The 16749-nt window shown below is 41.5% G+C and overlaps 2 protein-coding genes across 8 annotated transcripts in view; one reads left to right on the forward strand and one right to left on the reverse strand.

Annotated features, from left to right (window-relative positions):
• Srsf11 (serine and arginine rich splicing factor 11) overlaps positions 1 to 1398 on the forward strand; it is a 28259-nt gene extending 26861 nt beyond the window's left edge. For 5 of the 7 annotated variants that reach the window (XM_027395207.2, XM_027395209.2, XM_035450439.1 and 2 more), the window contains one exon: positions 68 to 1398. In XM_027395207.2, coding sequence (XP_027251008.1) covers positions 68 to 262 — 195 coding nt within the window. In that variant the 3' untranslated portion in view covers positions 263 to 1398. The remainder of the gene's footprint in view (positions 1 to 67) is intronic. The other 2 variants (XM_027395208.2, XM_027395210.2) reach the window with 1 other exon arrangement.
• Positions 1399 to 4696: 3298 nt separating this feature from the next.
• Ankrd13c (ankyrin repeat domain 13C) overlaps positions 4697 to 16749 on the reverse strand; it is a 47687-nt gene continuing 35634 nt past the window's right edge. The window contains 4 exon segments of the mRNA XM_027395203.2: positions 4697 to 6856; positions 9046 to 9146; positions 12012 to 12110; positions 13491 to 13570. Of these exon segments, the coding sequence (XP_027251004.2) occupies positions 6726 to 6856; positions 9046 to 9146; positions 12012 to 12110; positions 13491 to 13570 (411 nt within the window). The 3' untranslated portion in view covers positions 4697 to 6725.

Raw genomic sequence — 16749 nt, forward strand, 5'->3', positions numbered from 1 at the left:
CGCTGCCACAGTTTTAACAAGGGCTTTTCCTTTGAAGAAGCTTATTTTTCCATTCTCCTTGGCAAAGCAGGTGACTCGAGATTACGATGAAGAGGAGCAGGGATATGACAGCGAGAAGGAGAAGAAAGAGGAGAAGAGACCGACAGAAGCAGTGTCCCCTAAAACAAAGGAGTGCTCTGTGGAGAAGGGGGTGGGTGACCTGCGAGAGTCCAAAGTGAACGGGGATGATCACCACGAAGAAGACATGGATATGAGTGACTGAGCCCCTGAAGCTGGCTGCAGATGGGCCTCGGTGTCATTCCTGGTGACACCTAATGCTGTGTGTGTTCATCTCACTTAGGTGTATACAGCTGCACATTACCAATGGTTGCAGAACACCCAATTGTGACTTCTAGTTCTTTACAGCAAAAGCTTTTAGAAAGTGGTACCTGGGTGACCAGCACTGCCATGGTGATATCCATTTGTGTGACCAAGCAGCTGTGCAAACTGCTGCTTCTAACACAAATGAAGAGCTGCATGCATCTATCTCCAGCAGGCATGGGTTGTCTCTGTTGTATGATCCTCAGTGCGTTCACTTAGAGTATTTCTAGAGTTTGAGTCCTTGCCGTGGTAGAGCCATGTAGGGAATGCACTGATTGCATGCTACCCCAAATGTCATGAAACCCTCCAACACGGTGACCTAGTTAATGGTCTTATTTGTTGACATGACAAATTAACATTCTTAGAGTTACATCTGGAAACAAGCATTTGTGATAGATAAGCCTTTTGAGCCTTGTGGCTAAATTTTTGTGGCTTTGTTTAACTTTCAAAGGTTATATATGCACTAACCTTTTTTGATGGCTAAGTAGGCTTTAAATTACAGAAAAAAATTTCAAGTAAAACTGGCTGTAAAAATACGATGTTTTGAATTAGAGTTGTTCACATTTTCATAGCTATTTAGGTTTTTTTTTTTTCCAATAATTTATTTCACATCTCTACCAGTGAATGCAACCTGCTTATCCAGCCCATCACTAGGAGAAATAACCTCATCCTGATACTCAGTTTTCAACTTTTGTTTAGTTTTAAAGCTCACTGTTGAACAAGAGGAGGTGGTGGTGCATTTTAAATTGACCTTCATGTGCTTTTACAATACGACAAATCTTGATAATGTACTTTTATTTGATCTCAAGTTGTACAAAACCAATAAACTTGTGTTACTTTGATTGCAGTAGTATCTTATGCAGTGATTCCATGTTATATGCAGATTAGGTAGGTAACTGTTTTCTTAGTTACAGGAGTTACAAGCTTCACTTTTGTGCAGTAAAAGACAAAAGTAGGCGACCGTCTGTGCCATGTTGATGTACAGTTTCTGAAATTGTTTTACAGGACTTTGATAATAAAACCCTTAAACTCACAAGTCATGCGCCTGTAGAACTGCATTGTGTTTATTCACACGTTGAATGTATGCCATTACCTCATTGGTTTCCATGTTGGTTCTTTCTTTCCAGATCTGCATGTTCAAACTCGGTAGCTAAGTGAAGTACATCTCCTCAGAGTAGATGCCGGCAGAATTGTCAACAATACCTTCTGTCTAAATTATGGCTTGTGCTTTGGATGTAGGACTGGGGTCATGCAACAGTGTCTTGGGGATAAATATGATCTCACCTATACCTACCTAGTAAATTTATATTTTCCTTGAAATTACAGAAATTTGCTTTTTCTGAAGTAATATGGAAGTTGTTGGTCACAAGTTTGTATTGTATTACAATACTAAACACGTAAGTGGCTACTGTTGGGTGGCTGAGAGGGAGATTGAGACTGGAGTTTGTAGTCTCGAGTTTTGAATATAACTTATTAAATTGAATGCTGTATAAAAAAGCATTTGTACAGTTTGTAGTTGAGTAACTTTTTTTTTAAAAGATTTTATGAGCAGGAATTTGGTCTATGATAAATGCATCAAATTCCATTTATGGTCTGAATAGCCACTACATTTTTAAAACAAAGCTGAATGTAGGTATGACCAATAATATAAGAAACAAAATACTGGCAGTTCCCTGGGCAAATCAATATCCAAAGTTTATTCCATTGCCGGTGACCTCTTAATGCAGACATTCACTTTTCTACAGTTTGTTTTAAACTAGTGCCACTGACTTAAGCGGTCACTAGACAGCAGCTTTATTCAGGACATTTCTTTGGGGAAGTCTGCATAAAGTTGGTGCTGCACTGGCCTGGCACCCCTTGCCTCTTAGCAGACAAACAGTCGGACCCAAATGGACACTGCCACCACACTAGTTCTCTTCTGTATTTGGTGGTAAAATAATTTTAAAATAAAAGTGGTTTTATTAGAAAAATGTTTGTCCTTATTTATTTTGCTTAGTTTTTAAGTCATGAAAAATTTCAGGCTATGTTAATTCCTGGGAGATGGTGTTCCCTCTGAGCTGGCGGGCAAGCGTGGGCTGTAGAAGTGCCCACCACCTTGCCGAAAGGTAAGATATGCCTGGGTTGGTGGATGGCAGCTCCTATTTTAAAGCTAATCAGTAACAGGGAGTGCCAGAAATTGAACCACCAGGCTCAAGGTGTTGAGTTCTCTTGGGTGGCATCTGCACCTTATGGGAAGATGAGTTCTGACTGCATCGTGTCTGTAAAAAGATGTCTGCTCTTTTCAAAAAGGCAGCTTATTACTAGGCTATTTCTGTAGAGTATTATGCCACTGATGTGAGAAGGGTATTTCTCTTTAAAACTCACTGGTAGATACGGTGGGGTTTTTTGTTTTTTTTTTAAATTTTCAAAAGAAATGAAGGTTTCCAAGTGGAGTGCTACAAATCATTTAATAATCAGGATGTTACCACAAAATGAAGTTTTTATTTTTCCAGTATTTTAGATACCTTCTTCTGAAGGTAAGTGTAATTTTTAGTACTGGATATTAAAAAAAAAAACAGCGAAACTTTTTTAAAAACCAAATTAATGTCCATCATTACACAGTATAGGTGTATAGCAGCTATCAGAAAAGCAGAAGCTTTAGTTTGTAGGAAGTGATTTGATTGCAATTACTCAATTTTGTACCTGGTGCTGCAGGTGGATCCAGGCAGTGGAAGGGGGACTTGGCAGCTGGATCCCACAGTGCAGACAGAAACGGCCCACATCTTGTTACTAGTGACTTTGAAGCATGGGTGTCCAGCAGAAGGATGACTGGGGAACTGGAGACACCCTAGAAATCTGAGCTGATGCTTCATCCCAAAGGGGTGAACAAAAGCTAAACATCATGTTGCTCTCCAGAATTGCACTAGTCAGCATCATCCAGGTGGGAGGTGGGGTTACTGTGTTACCTACCCGTTTCTGCTCTAAAGTCATAAACCCCACTTGAAAATCATCAGAGTCTGATGACTTGTGAGCAGCTGACTAGACTCAATGCCTGTAGACTTGCATGCACCGAGGAAGTGGCAGAGAGGCTAGAACTGTTCCAGAGCAAGCTGAAAGGAGCAGCTTTTTGTTTTTACCTAAAGTTAGCCCTTTGGTGCACTGAGATCTAAGTGACTGCTGACATGCTGTGAAATTTATAGATGGCAGCTAATGCTGCCTTAGGTTTCTGGCACAGGATGTTTTTATAAACTTGCTGCTTAATAGTTTACCAAGTCATGTATGGCTGATTCTCTGTGGGCAAATTTGATTGTTAGCTGTCTGCAAAGTGGGTCCACTCTCCACCGATCTCCCAGGAGACAAAGAACTAGATCTCTATCTGCTGTAGACTAGCACTCTTTACCGATTTTGACATAGGGTCTCATTAAACTGTTCTCTTGATCCTGCTGCCTCAGTCTCCCAGATAGCTGGAATAGTGGCATGTGCCACTGCACTTGGTTATTCATGAGCTTTATAGTTTTACATTCAGCTCCTTGCTGTTAGCTAGTAATCATGTAGGTTTCCAACCATCAATATGTACTTAACAGCCACAACACCTGTTGTTCACACTCCTTTTATTAACTGCAGCTTTTTAAAAATTCTCTAATACATTACTGCAGTTTCCCTTCCCTCCTCCCAGTCCCTCTCCCTAGCCTCCCCTCTTCCCCAGATCCACTGCACCTTTCCCTCCAGAAAAGAACAGGCTCCTAGGGTACCAACCAAATATGGCACAAGTTTTAAGATCAGGTCCATAACCACATATCAAGTCTGGAAGAGGGAAACCAGTAGGGAGAAAAGGGTCCCAAAAGCAAGCAAAAAAGCCCCCACTCCTGTTGTTAGTCCTAAAAGACCAACTATAACTTCTATGCAGAGCACCTAGCTTAGACCCATACAGATTCCATGTCACTTCAGTCTCGAGTCCCTATGAACTCTGGTTAGCTGAATGTGTGGGCCATGTTCTTGTGTCCCTGACTCCTCTGGCTCCTACAATCCTAACCCCTCGGATTCCCGGGCTCCACCTAATGTTTGCCTGTGGGTTTCTACATCTGCTATCAGTTGCTTGAGGCGGCTTTCTCTGATGATGATAATTATGTTAGGCTCTATGGTCTACAAAACTGCACAAGAATGTCTACTAAGGACAGGTCTCATGAATAGTTTCTTGAAGATGGGAACCCTATCTACAGTCATCTGGAACCCTTACTATTAAACTTTTCAAATTTACAAAACACAATTTTACATATCTACATTTCAAAACATAAGATTATTTAAAAAGTACTTAATTCTTATTTCAATAATAGGATTAAAAGGCACATCATGAAAATATATTGTGAAAAGTTTATTTGCATTAATTATTAACTCCTTTTTTCCACCATCGTAAGAGATACATTTGTTCTTTGTGATCAGAGAAAAGACATTTTAGAATGGACAATCTGATTCTACTATTCATTAAAGAAAAATTGAAGTCTTAAAACAATCCAGTGCAACAATTTTCAGTAGTACAATCCAGTGCAATGATTTTCAGTAGTCCTCCCGTCTCCAGTGTAACCCAGCAAAATATTCACATGGTAAGAAATTCTAAGTCTCAAGCTGCAATTTACCATCATTTCCTACATGGTCTACAGAGCCAAGGAGCCTAAAGCAACAGTGGTCACTGCCCTTCAGAACCTCGGGCCTCATGACTGACAGCACAACACAGTCGCTGAGTCACTGGAGCAGCCATTGTCTGAATGTCAGGGACCAAACCTCCATTCAATCAAGCTAGCTCTGGGCTTCCCAATTCTTAAAATTATCTTACTGGAGGGATTAGGGCTTTGAATTTTTAACTCTTGATTATTTTCCTTATAAAAAGTAATAAAATATCAACATACGTACAAGGTGGAATCACTATGTGAGTGAGATGTAACCGTAGAAAGATAAATATCTGATGGCTGATACTTTGGGTTTTTAAATAAGTCAACCCTTCAATAAAAGTCTTTAAAATATTGGTAACAAGTTTAGACTATGGGTCACTCTATAACAACCTGACAGGTGCATCCTTGACATATTTCATCAAGACACATTTATAAACATTTAGCTAAGTCTTTAATAGAACATGATACATTATGACTTAGACATTAGTCTCCCTAATTTATTTTCATTCTTGGACCTTCAAACCAATTTTGTAATAAATATGAAAAATTTAAGTGTAAAAATGAAGAATGCATGATTTTAACACTTTGGAGACAGAAATTAGTAAATATTTTCCTGTGACTTAAAAAAAACTGTCAATCTTGCATGTTTCTGGACTTTTAAGCCTATAACAAATATATTGTAGCATATAAAATGTTTTTACCTTATTTTGAAAGCATTACATAGTTTTCCAAAATATGTGTTATTTTTTAAATTGACACCAATGCATCCATATCCCATTAAAAATAATCTGTCTTATGTGCACTTACTAGGAAGCAAGTTTAAAAATTTGGAATTTGTTTTAAAGTGCTGATACTTGAGAGAGGGCTAGATGTAGGCATGTTACCGTACCTATCAACAGAACAAGAACCTTTATACTCAAGTTTAGGAAAACAAAAACAAACAAACAGTTTCCACTGAAAAGGGTTCAGGTAAAACAAAGAGCACCACGATGAGCTGCAGGAAGTGCTGGGGGGGGGGGCGCACCGCATTCCCTGCAGGGAGCACTCCCTCAGAATGCCCTGCAGGGAGCACTCCCTCAGAATACCCTGCAGGGAGCATTCCCTCAGAATGCCCTGCAGCTGTAAAATGCAACTGTTCCCAGGTGCTGGGGGGGAGGTGGGGGCACCGCATTCCCTGCAGGGAGCACTCCCTCGGAATGCATTGCAGCAGGCTGTAAATGCAACTGATGGTTACCATTGCTCTGTTCACCTCAGAAAACTCATTTCCTTCTAGTTCATTGGACATTCAAATTAAAGAACTCTACATAATGATGAAAACAAAGTTTAAAGGAACATTTATACATGCCACCCTGTATAGAGGCAACGCGTTTCAAGGGGATTCATATCTCTTAAGACACTGAATTTACGTTAATGGTCCAGGAGTGTTTTAGATATAGCTATAGATATATTTATATGCATATATATTCCAAGAGGAAGTGTAAAAATCTTTAAAAACAAATCACAGCACTCACAGCTGCTTTACATAGGAAGGTCTCAGGGTCACTGGGTGTCAAACTATTACAGACAGGAAGTGACTTTAAAAAGATGAATGGCACATCAGGAAGCTTCGGACGTTTTATTAGAGGTCCATTTCTCATCACATCACTGATGTGTCTGTCGACCCTCTGCTTACAGAAGCTCTGACCCTGCCACTTGTAGCCTCTTGCTCTTCTGGATCAGTTAAAGGTCAGGAAAACGACTTGGGTCTTCCTTGTAGTCCTCAGGGATGGCAAAGATGGACCCATCAAATTCATCACATCTGAACTCCTGAAAAGTCACAGTGGCTGTGATCGTGGGAAACACAGGGATATCTGGAAGAACAAATGGTGAGACGCTGTCAGATGCCCATCTGTGACATTCCTTCACAAAACTGCATTTCCAGAGTGACCCAATATGCATCCACCAATGCCTGTGCAAGGAAGGGGGCCTCAGCTGCCCCCTGGGCTTCTTTGGCTTCCTTAGAGGCACATTCCTCTTGTCTAACAGATAAGGTCACACTACTTGAACACAGCAATCACATAAGAGAGTTTCTGGCCCAAATGGTAAGTGAATCTGGAGAGTACATTCATCTGCTCTGCTCATTTGATTCTGACCTCCTGGAAACAGCAGGCCAGGCAGAAGCTGGTCTGATTCCTAAAGCACTTTACCCAGGGGCCTCAGATTTCATCCATGAACAGCCTCTGAAGTGGGTCTATCCACAGTGAGAAACACAATAAAGTTACTTTTGTCTGTAGAATATTCTCACATCAGAAACAGGAGGGGAAAGCTTTCATGAGACAGTAACCACAGGGATCCTGATACTCCTAGCTTCCACTGCTTACTATTGTCGGACACAGTCTCACAGGAGTCAGCAAACTTGGTCCTGTTTTTGTATGGCTTGTAAGAGTTTTCCTAACCCAGATCCTTAGATTTGGTAATTTTACATTTTACATTTAAAACTATGACCCTTAACTTTTGTGCAAACCAAGGTAGGAAAGCAAGGCTGGATCTCTTTTATTTCCTTTTTCTTCCTCCTCTGTGTGTGTGTGGGGGGGTTTCTCTGTATAGAGATGGCTGTCCTGAAACTCATGAGCTCCCCTTGCCTCTGCCTCTGCCTCTGGAGTGCTGGGGTTAAAGGTGTGGCCCCACACTCTGGCTGGCTATGTGCTGGGTTTAAAGGTGTGGCCCCCACACTCTGGCTGGCTATTTCTGTTTATGGAAGTCCCACCACCTCACCATGTGTAGTAGAAAACTATCTTTTCTGCAATGAAGTCTGCTGCACAAATAATAAAAACCCAGAGACAGATATTGGGGTTAAAGCTGAAGGTCAGAGAAGCAAAGCAGCCAACCACTAGTTCTTACCTCTACCAATGCTCAGACCAAAAGGTGATCCTGTCCTCAGACTGCACTGCTCCCCAGTCTCACAATCAGCCCCTGTCTCCTCGCACCTTATATTCCTCTCTAGTGCTAGGATTAAAAGCCTGGGATCCCAAATGCTGAGATTCACCTTTGTGTGAGCTCTGTTTCTCTTTTAGACTGGATCAACTTCATATAGCCCAGGGTGGCTGCCCCTGTCTCCCGAGTGTGGGATTAGGTGTATACCACCACTGCCTGGTTCTATGGCTGAGGCTAGCCTTGCAGTTTGTTATATCATAAACGAGATATGAGCACAGAAGTGTTTGTGCCTTTGTCAGACTGGGAGTGTGTTTGAGGAACTTCTGGTCCTCTGCTTGTGTGCACCACATGTCTATAGTGCTGGAGACATGGAGTTAGGATCAACCCTCGGGGAATAATTGCTAACACATCATGACCGATTCCTTGTCAAAACAGTTGAGCTGTTATGACCCTCTTAGGGTCTCTGCAGGGACATCTACCCAAGAGTCACCGGGCAGTCCCTGCCCTGAGAAAGATCAGAAACTGAATACCACTTTTCAGCTTGTGGAAATCTGTTGAAGCTTAAGAGGTACCAGGTTAGAAGTGGCAAAATTATTACCCTAGTGGCAATGCTGGTCTGATACACCAGTTCCACAGCTACCCATGCTCTCACTGCAGAAGACAATCTGTGACGGCTACTAGGAAGGACCTAGTAAACCAATGTGGAATCCTGCTTCCTGCTGCCCATGTGAATATTGAATGAACTTGTGTGTCAACTATACCTCTGCAAAGGTTTCTTAACTTTCTCTTGCTTACTGGTGCTGTGCACTCTGCATCTCTTTTGTTTCACTGTATATCTCGGAACCTATTTTAGTGACTGAAATGTTCACACACACTCCTGCAGGACAGTGCTCCCATGTACTTTATGTTTCATTTCATTTAAATCAGAGAAATCAAAACTTGCATCAGGTACTATATTCTCAACATTTTATACATATAACAAAACAGAAACACCAATGCACTTAAATAATAATAAATAAAACCTTGAAAATAAAACTGGTATATTCATTGCCCTCTAAAATATATACCTTACTAAATTTGAATTTAAAAATACAACACTAAAATTACACCTGAATTTTTGTCTTACCTAATTTTACAGGAAAGCCTGGAGGAAGCTTCATTTGAACAAATTCTCTAAGCTTGTTAAAGTGCTTGAAGGGTGCTATTACTTCTAGAACATTCAATAATCTGAAAGATGAAAGAATAATAATGTTTCCATAGTTCAAGCCCTTAAGGTTGGTCTTGAACTGCACAGCTCAGACCAGATAAACTGAGGCAGATTAACTCCTCAGTGCTTCTGGGATGCAAGACTGAAGTGAACTTCCACTTTCATGACTGAACTTCACTGTTAGGTTAGAAGGGTTAACCTTATTGGTACTTATGAAGCTGCTCACATACATTTCAGATCACACCATCAATCCTCTGCTATATTCCACAGAGTCGCACCACTTTATCCCAACACCTACTATTATTTTTCTTTCAACAGGGTGTGTGTCTCCCAGTGCCTTGCTGTGTAAGCAACAGCCCAACACACATGGATCATAGTTTTCCTTTACCTTACTTTTCTCTGGGGCTGAGACTTTGGTTCCAGGCTCTCATGCATACAAGGCCAGCACTCACCACTGAGCTTAATCCCAGCACTCGGGAGGCAGAGGCAAGTGGATCTCTGTGAGTTCGAGAATAGCCTTGTCTAGTTCCGGGACAGGCTCCAAAGTACAGAGAAACCCTGTCTCGAAACACGTGCCTCCCCCCACCCCAATTCCTGAGACATATACTCTCACTAACTTGCCCAGGCAGGCCTTGAGGTTCTGATCCTCCTGCCTCGGTCTCCCAAACAGCTGGGATTGTGGGCCTGAGCATAATGTACCCTTTCTTATGTGTCAAAAACTATGGGTGGGTGACTTCTATGCTTTCTCTGCCCAAATGCCTTAAATTTGTTTCTTAACTGAGGGCTAGGCTACAAACAGAGGCCATTATAGAATTATTTGCCCAACATGAACAAGGTCCCAGGTTCAATCTGCAGCACTACCATAAACAAACAAAAATATCCCAAAGAAGCAAAACCCAAAAGTTTATTTAGAACCAGGTGGGGTAGTTCACACCTGTACATTCACATAATCCCAAAACTCAGGAGGCCGAAGCATGAAGACTAGGGGAGTTCCAGGAAAGTGGGGGCTAGAGTGAGGCACTATGAAAGTAAAGCAACCTTGTAGTTTAAAAGGGTAATTTTCTATGGTGATGGCTCCATACCCACTTTGGAATCAAATGCTATCTCAGGACTCAGCCCTTTCCTACAGAGACATGTCTATCCCATCTGTGAGTGGATGCCAGTCCTGCGCTCAGTCATGTCTTGATCCTTTATGGGCTGTCAAAATTTAATTTCAGCCACATCTACTCTCATCAGCTGTGTCTGATGTATCTGTTTTGTGGTAGTCCTGTTCTCTGCTCAGTTTAGTATTCCTTTGGCCTTTCCATCTTTTCATTTCATTCTGTCGTTCATCTCAGGAGTGATATAGTTACACTGATTCTATTTCTGGATGTGTTTTTCCACAGCAGTAACAGGAAATTTCTCCTGCTGTAGAATAGATTCTTGTGTAGTCCCTGTATGCAGTATTCCTTGATTTCCTTTGTCCTAGGACGCATGTAATACATCTATTTCTCACGTCTTTAAGGATCTCTGGAGTTAATTCCAAGCATATTATAACATCAGGTGATGGGGAATGTACTGTGTATGTTCATTTTATTGATTGTTAAATAAAATACTGTTTGGCCAATGAGACAGCAAGTTAGACAGGACTAGGAGTCAAAGAGGATTCTGGGAAATGTAGTAGAGAAGTGGTGATCCAGGCAGGAAGTGACATAGCAAGGAGACTCATATTTAACCAAGGAGAAATAGGAAGTGGCTCTCTTTCCCCTCCGTTCCTGCTCCAGCCGCACAACGTGATCCACCGGCAAGGAGAGACGCCAATAAGGCGTCCGATAAGATAAGTCTTATAAAATATATAGATTTATGATAGTTAAGACTGAGCTAATAGATGAGAATCCTAGTCATTGGCCAAGCAGCTTTGTACCTAATATGTCTCTGTATTATTTTGTCCATCCACGCAGCGGGCAGAACTTGGGCGGCTGGCGGAGACCGCCCACGTGGCGATAGGGCTCGGGCGGCTTTGGCAGAAAGATTTATCGTAACAATCAGGTGCATTCCTTTATTAGGAATCAGAGACTCAAGAGGACCCAGGCATCTCCCCATGTCTGCTTGAGGGTGGCAAAGGCAGGGAGAGCATGAACAGATTTTGTTGAAAATTATGGACCCTGCTCTCTTCTCGAGGGGAAAAAAGAAAAGTCAGCCTCTTGGGCCAGGTTGAAAGGGGAATCAATTAGGGGAAAATACTAATAACTGGGTCCTTTAAGTCCTATCCAGCCACATTTTCATAAGGGGCAAAGAGCACAGCCTGTCAGGAGTGAGCTGAGCACCCACCTCCCTGTCCACTCATCTCTCCAAACTCAGGGTTTCTAAAGGAGCATTTGGTGAAGATGGGCTTAGAAGGGTTATTTCAAGGTGTGCACTGCAGTACAGTTTCCAGTAGGGACAAACTGAAAACAGAATGTTTGCCAGTACATGAACAACAAAACAAATAAATAACAGGCCATCAACATTATAAATTCCATGAAAAAGAAAACAAACAAACAAAAAAGACAAATGTGGTTACTGTTGGAATCCAGGACATCCTGTCTCATACAGCACAGAAATTTGTGTGGTAGATTAGGATCATCCTCAGGTTCTGCATTTAGATAGTCTAATGTGATGAAAGAAAGTATCTTTTAACTCCACAAATCTTTATGCTTTGAGTTTTTCTATAAGCATGTATTGCCTTATTTTCTTTAGACTATTCAAACTTTATCTATAGAAAACAATACTTCTGCAAACCAGAAAATTTATGGGTAGGTGCACAAACTCTTGAGGGAGATTTGTCTGCTCTTTTTCACATTTCAACACCTCAGATGCAAACACTGGTGGCTGCCAGGACCTTTTGTAATCAACAGTGCACTTACGACTCAATTCCCAGGGGAAATTCCTGGCTCATGGCTACAGTGGCTTTAAATGTCTTCTTGCTCTCTTTGCACACCAGTTCTCTGCCCAGGTGTGGTGCCCTGCAACAGAAAGAACACTGTTAGGGAGGCTTGCTAGGAACTCATCACTCTCCATCAATATTCACTAATACCCAGGGTTAGTCTACAGAAATATAATTATGCTAAAAACAAAATTGAAGTGAGACAAAAACAGAGTTTAAAAGTTCAGAAACAAACATCAATACTCAAGCATTTCATACTGCATAAAACACTTTTAATAATAAATACTACTTTTAGGAACAAAGAAAGTCACTATTAGTCTCTTCCCCCATCTACTGTAGTGTCAGCATTAAACAATAGATATTACTATGACTAAAGAATTCTCTGTAAATATGCATTGTTAAAATTATAACAAATTTAAAACTCATTCTTTTGGTGTGTGTCACTACACTGAGGCAAAACCTCACTCTAGTAACACAGAATAAGCTGGATCTACAGCTTAGCTGAAGAAAGTGGAAATTATTTCCCTGACAATTAACCTAGAGGAGACCTTCCTTATTCCACTGAGTTGTGTGACTGGGCTTTCCTGCCCTGTTTCAAAGTTCTGCTGAGCTATCTGGCACATGCCACAATACATGATGGTTTCTCTGACCCACTGTAGCAGCTAACAAAGGATATTAAAAAAAAAAAAAAAAAAAAAGTCACTTGCAAAGAAAGACTATGCCCAACACTGTAAAAAAGTATGCCCATCCAACACTTTAACACTAGAACACAACATGGAAAACCTGTAATTGTGGCACGCTTTACAATAAGACAAAAACAAGGCACCTTCTTCCAGCACAGTGGAGTGGGTGGGAGAGGTGCGTGCACGAGGGGCTGTTTTATTCTCCACCAAAAGGAAACATAGGTGAGGCATAATAAACATCCACTCCTTCATTCAAAAGACCCTTAATTCATCCACCTCTCTTCTAATCAATACACATGTAAGGAACAGCAATGCTGTGCCTACTCCTCTCCAAGAGTTAGTGATATGGCAGTAAGTAAGGTTTTACGAAAAGATGCTGAGAAGTCAATGAAATGAATGATGACAAGACCCAGCTTGCAAAGGCAGAGAGGAAACAAATTGGATGGCGAAAGCACCAGCACAGCTCCCAACAGTCTGCCAGACAAGGGAAGCTGAGAAGCAGCACTCCCTTAAAACAAGTCCTACAAGGTTCTTGCTTTGCTGGTTGGTATGTGTGCCGGACAGGGGGATGTAAAAGGGCTCTAAACTCAGTGCACACACAATTTGAGAGGTTTCCTTCTCATTCACACTTTCTATTTTTTAATGTTAATACAATAGCTTCAGATACAAATACATCAATAATAAGCTCGCAAAGCTCTTGTATCTAAAATAGACTGTTTTAACAAAATTTTATTCCTAAGATCCAAAGAAAACATAAACCAAAAAAAACCACCTACTTTCCATTTTCAGCAGAAATGTATTCTTCCCACGTAATAGTGTTCTGAGGAGGAGGGGTAAGGGACTGTCTTCTAACCGGCTGCCAATAAGAGAAAGAGACAAGTAGAGTGTAGAATGTGGGGTGAAGTATATCACATTTTAAAATGTAAAGTTAAAACACACTGAGGAAGGAAAGCATAGGGAAAGCTCTTGGCTTGAGCTATATGCACCCATTTCCTAATTGTGCCCTGGGACCACCTGAAATGAGGTAAAGGTACACCCTACTCCAAACAATGCACAGACTTGGCTCCTCTCTAGCAGCCTTTCATAACCCCCATGTTTCCACTCAAACATGTCCTAGAATATGTTCAGCTTGGTAATGCACAGTAAAACAGACCGTCATCTGAGTGGACTTTTTGGAAAAACCCCTATTTGCCATCCAATGCCAATGCCTGATTAGACATGCAAAATGATTAACATCAGATGCATCATGGTAAAAGGCATACACAAGTAACTCAAGTGTGTCAATCAAAACAGAAAGCCACCATACCCCTCCCTCCTCTAACCACCAATTCCCCCTATTCTCTAACTCTGGCTCCTGGGTGCTCTAGCTCAAGTAGGCCACCACTCCTTTGCAGTTTCTGGTACTGTCTCTAAATAAAACTCCTTGCTGCTTTGCTGTTTGTGTGCTTTCCCAATTAAGTAAGATGTCAACGGCTTGGACAATACCGCCTCACAAGAAAACCAACTGGGATTGGGGTGCTTAGTGATAGACAGCATGTTAGCATGCCTCACAGAACAGCAAACAAAAGTGCTGGTCCACTTAGCCTCTTCTACATAACACTTAATGAGGACAATCCCCAAGGTAGTACCATGGCAATTTAAGCATTAACACAAATATTTACTAATATTAGCATCAAGCTAACACTACCTCTTCTTCACTGTTCGAGTTATCTAAAATCTTCCAGACATTATGCTACATACAGAAGCACAGACTGATGCAAACATACTGGCTGCAAAAAAGCATTAGAAGAAAAAACTGCGTCAACGAGCAATTCCACAGGAAAAAAAACACTACAACATTGCAGATGGCATAGATGCCTGGGAAATGGGAGCATCTTCTACTATACAGCAAGTTCAAGGCCATCCTGAACTACGAGACTGTCCCAAAGAGGAAGGAGAAACACAAGACAGGATCTATTCATACTGGCCAGGTGAGAGTGCAGGGCTAAATTTTACTGCAGGTTTCCCACAACTCCAAACTCCTGGGTTCAAAAAAAAAGCCCCAGCAGCAGTCTCCCAAGTGCCTGAAGTTCAAGTGCACAGCACTAGGTCGGCTCAAAAATGATTACAGGTCAAATGAAACCACGGAGAGCCGCTGTACAGACTTGTAGAGGCCTCCATCTTTTTGGTTTTGTGTTTTGAGACGGTCACTCTCAATGTATCCCTACCTGTCCTAAAACTTACTCTGTAGACCAAGCTGGCCTCAAACTCAGAGATCTACTTGCCTCTGCCTCCTGAGTTCTGGAATTAAAGGTGTACTCCACCACTGCCCAGCTTATAGTGACATTTTTAAAGCAAAGAGAATTACAGTGAAAAATATGAATCAATGCATTTATTTCAACTATGGTAGAAAACAGCAATAGGAGAGATAACACAAGGAGCTACCTGTTTACTGTCTTTAGAATCAGACTGTAATGTTTGTTAAACATGAGTTTAGATTACTGTAGGATGGATGAGCCAGCAACAGGAACTAAGCTAGAGAGAGGCAGTGCAAACTGAAAACTGCTAGGGAAGAATAACGTGAATGACGGCCAAGAGTAACCACCACACCCTGATCATGGAAAGGACGGGCTTTTGTTCTGAATGTTGTTTTAAAGATAGGGCCTCAGGTAGTGCAAGCTGACCTCAAGTTCACTATATACCCAAGATAACCTTTAACTCCCCATCCTCTGTCTCCATCTCCCAAGAGCTGGGATGACAGACATGAGCCAACTGGCCCACCCTCCCCTGCCCCCCGCCCCTTCTCTTATTAGTATGTCCCTAGTCAAAGGGATATATCCCACTATGAGCTGGGACTGTCAAACTGGCTTGTTCCCACAGTTTGCTCCAGACTTTACAAATGCCTGAAAAGGCCACAGAGCCCTGTTCCACAGGAGCAGTGGTTGCGCAGAAGAGCCATCCTTTATGACAGCCCATAGAAAACAGGAGCTGCCTCAAAGGAGCTGGATAATGGAGAAGAGCCGATAGCTGGGTTAGCCAAAAGCCGTGCGTGGTGTACACAAAACCCAAGCTCTAGACCCAGCAACACATACATATAAACAAGGGCTGGAGAGATGGATGGCTTAGTGGTTAAAAGCACTGGCTGCTCTTCCAGAGGTCCTAAGTTCAATTCCCAGAAACCACTTGGTGGCTCATAACCATCTATAGTGGGATCTGACACCCTGTTCTGACATATAGGTATACATCCAGACAGAACACATTAAATAATTTAAAAAAAAAAATTCAAGCAGAGTTTACACACACACACATATAAAACTTTTTATTATTTTATTCTTTTTTTAATATGCATTGGTATTTTGCCTGCATATGTCTGTGTGAAGGTGTCACATATGGGAATTACAGTTGTGAGCTGCTGTGTGGGTGCTGGGAATTGAACCTAGGTCTTCTAGAAAAGCAGTGCTCTTAACCACTGGCCATCTCTCTAGCCCTCAAGCAGAGTTTTATGTAGCAAAAGATTTATCTATAAATTCAACGTCATAATCATCAAAAGCCCCACACACACATATTTTAGAAATTGACAAACTAAACTTAAATATTCATCAAGAATCACAAGGTTATTACCAGGTTTGTTATGCACAGCCACAAAGCTGAGGCAGGAAGATCAGAAATCTGGGGCCTGCTTAGGATAAACAGATGATCCTGTCTAAAAAACAAAACGAAAAACCCCAAAACTGTGTTTTTCCTGTCCTACTATGATCTGGTGCTGAGACACTCCAGCACCAGAAACTAAGTCTACATCTGCCCCACCAGACATGAGCCCCCTGTAGCTCACCAGTCTCCTTTGGTGTCCGACTGAAGCTGAGAGCTTTGTACCTCATGCATATCATTCTGTTCCACTGTATAGCTACATCCAGTAAGCTTTGTTTTAATTTCAATTTGAAAAATTACAGCTGCTCAAAATGCCATTTAAGGAGCCCTTTAAAAACTCAAATACATTAGAACGCAATTCATGCAACTGTACGAAAATCAACTTGTCTACTTTACAGTTGAACGGGC

Source organism: Cricetulus griseus (genome assembly GCF_003668045.3).
Source record: "Cricetulus griseus strain 17A/GY chromosome 1 unlocalized genomic scaffold, alternate assembly CriGri-PICRH-1.0 chr1_0, whole genome shotgun sequence".
Lineage (NCBI taxonomy): Eukaryota > Metazoa > Chordata > Mammalia > Rodentia > Cricetidae > Cricetulus > Cricetulus griseus.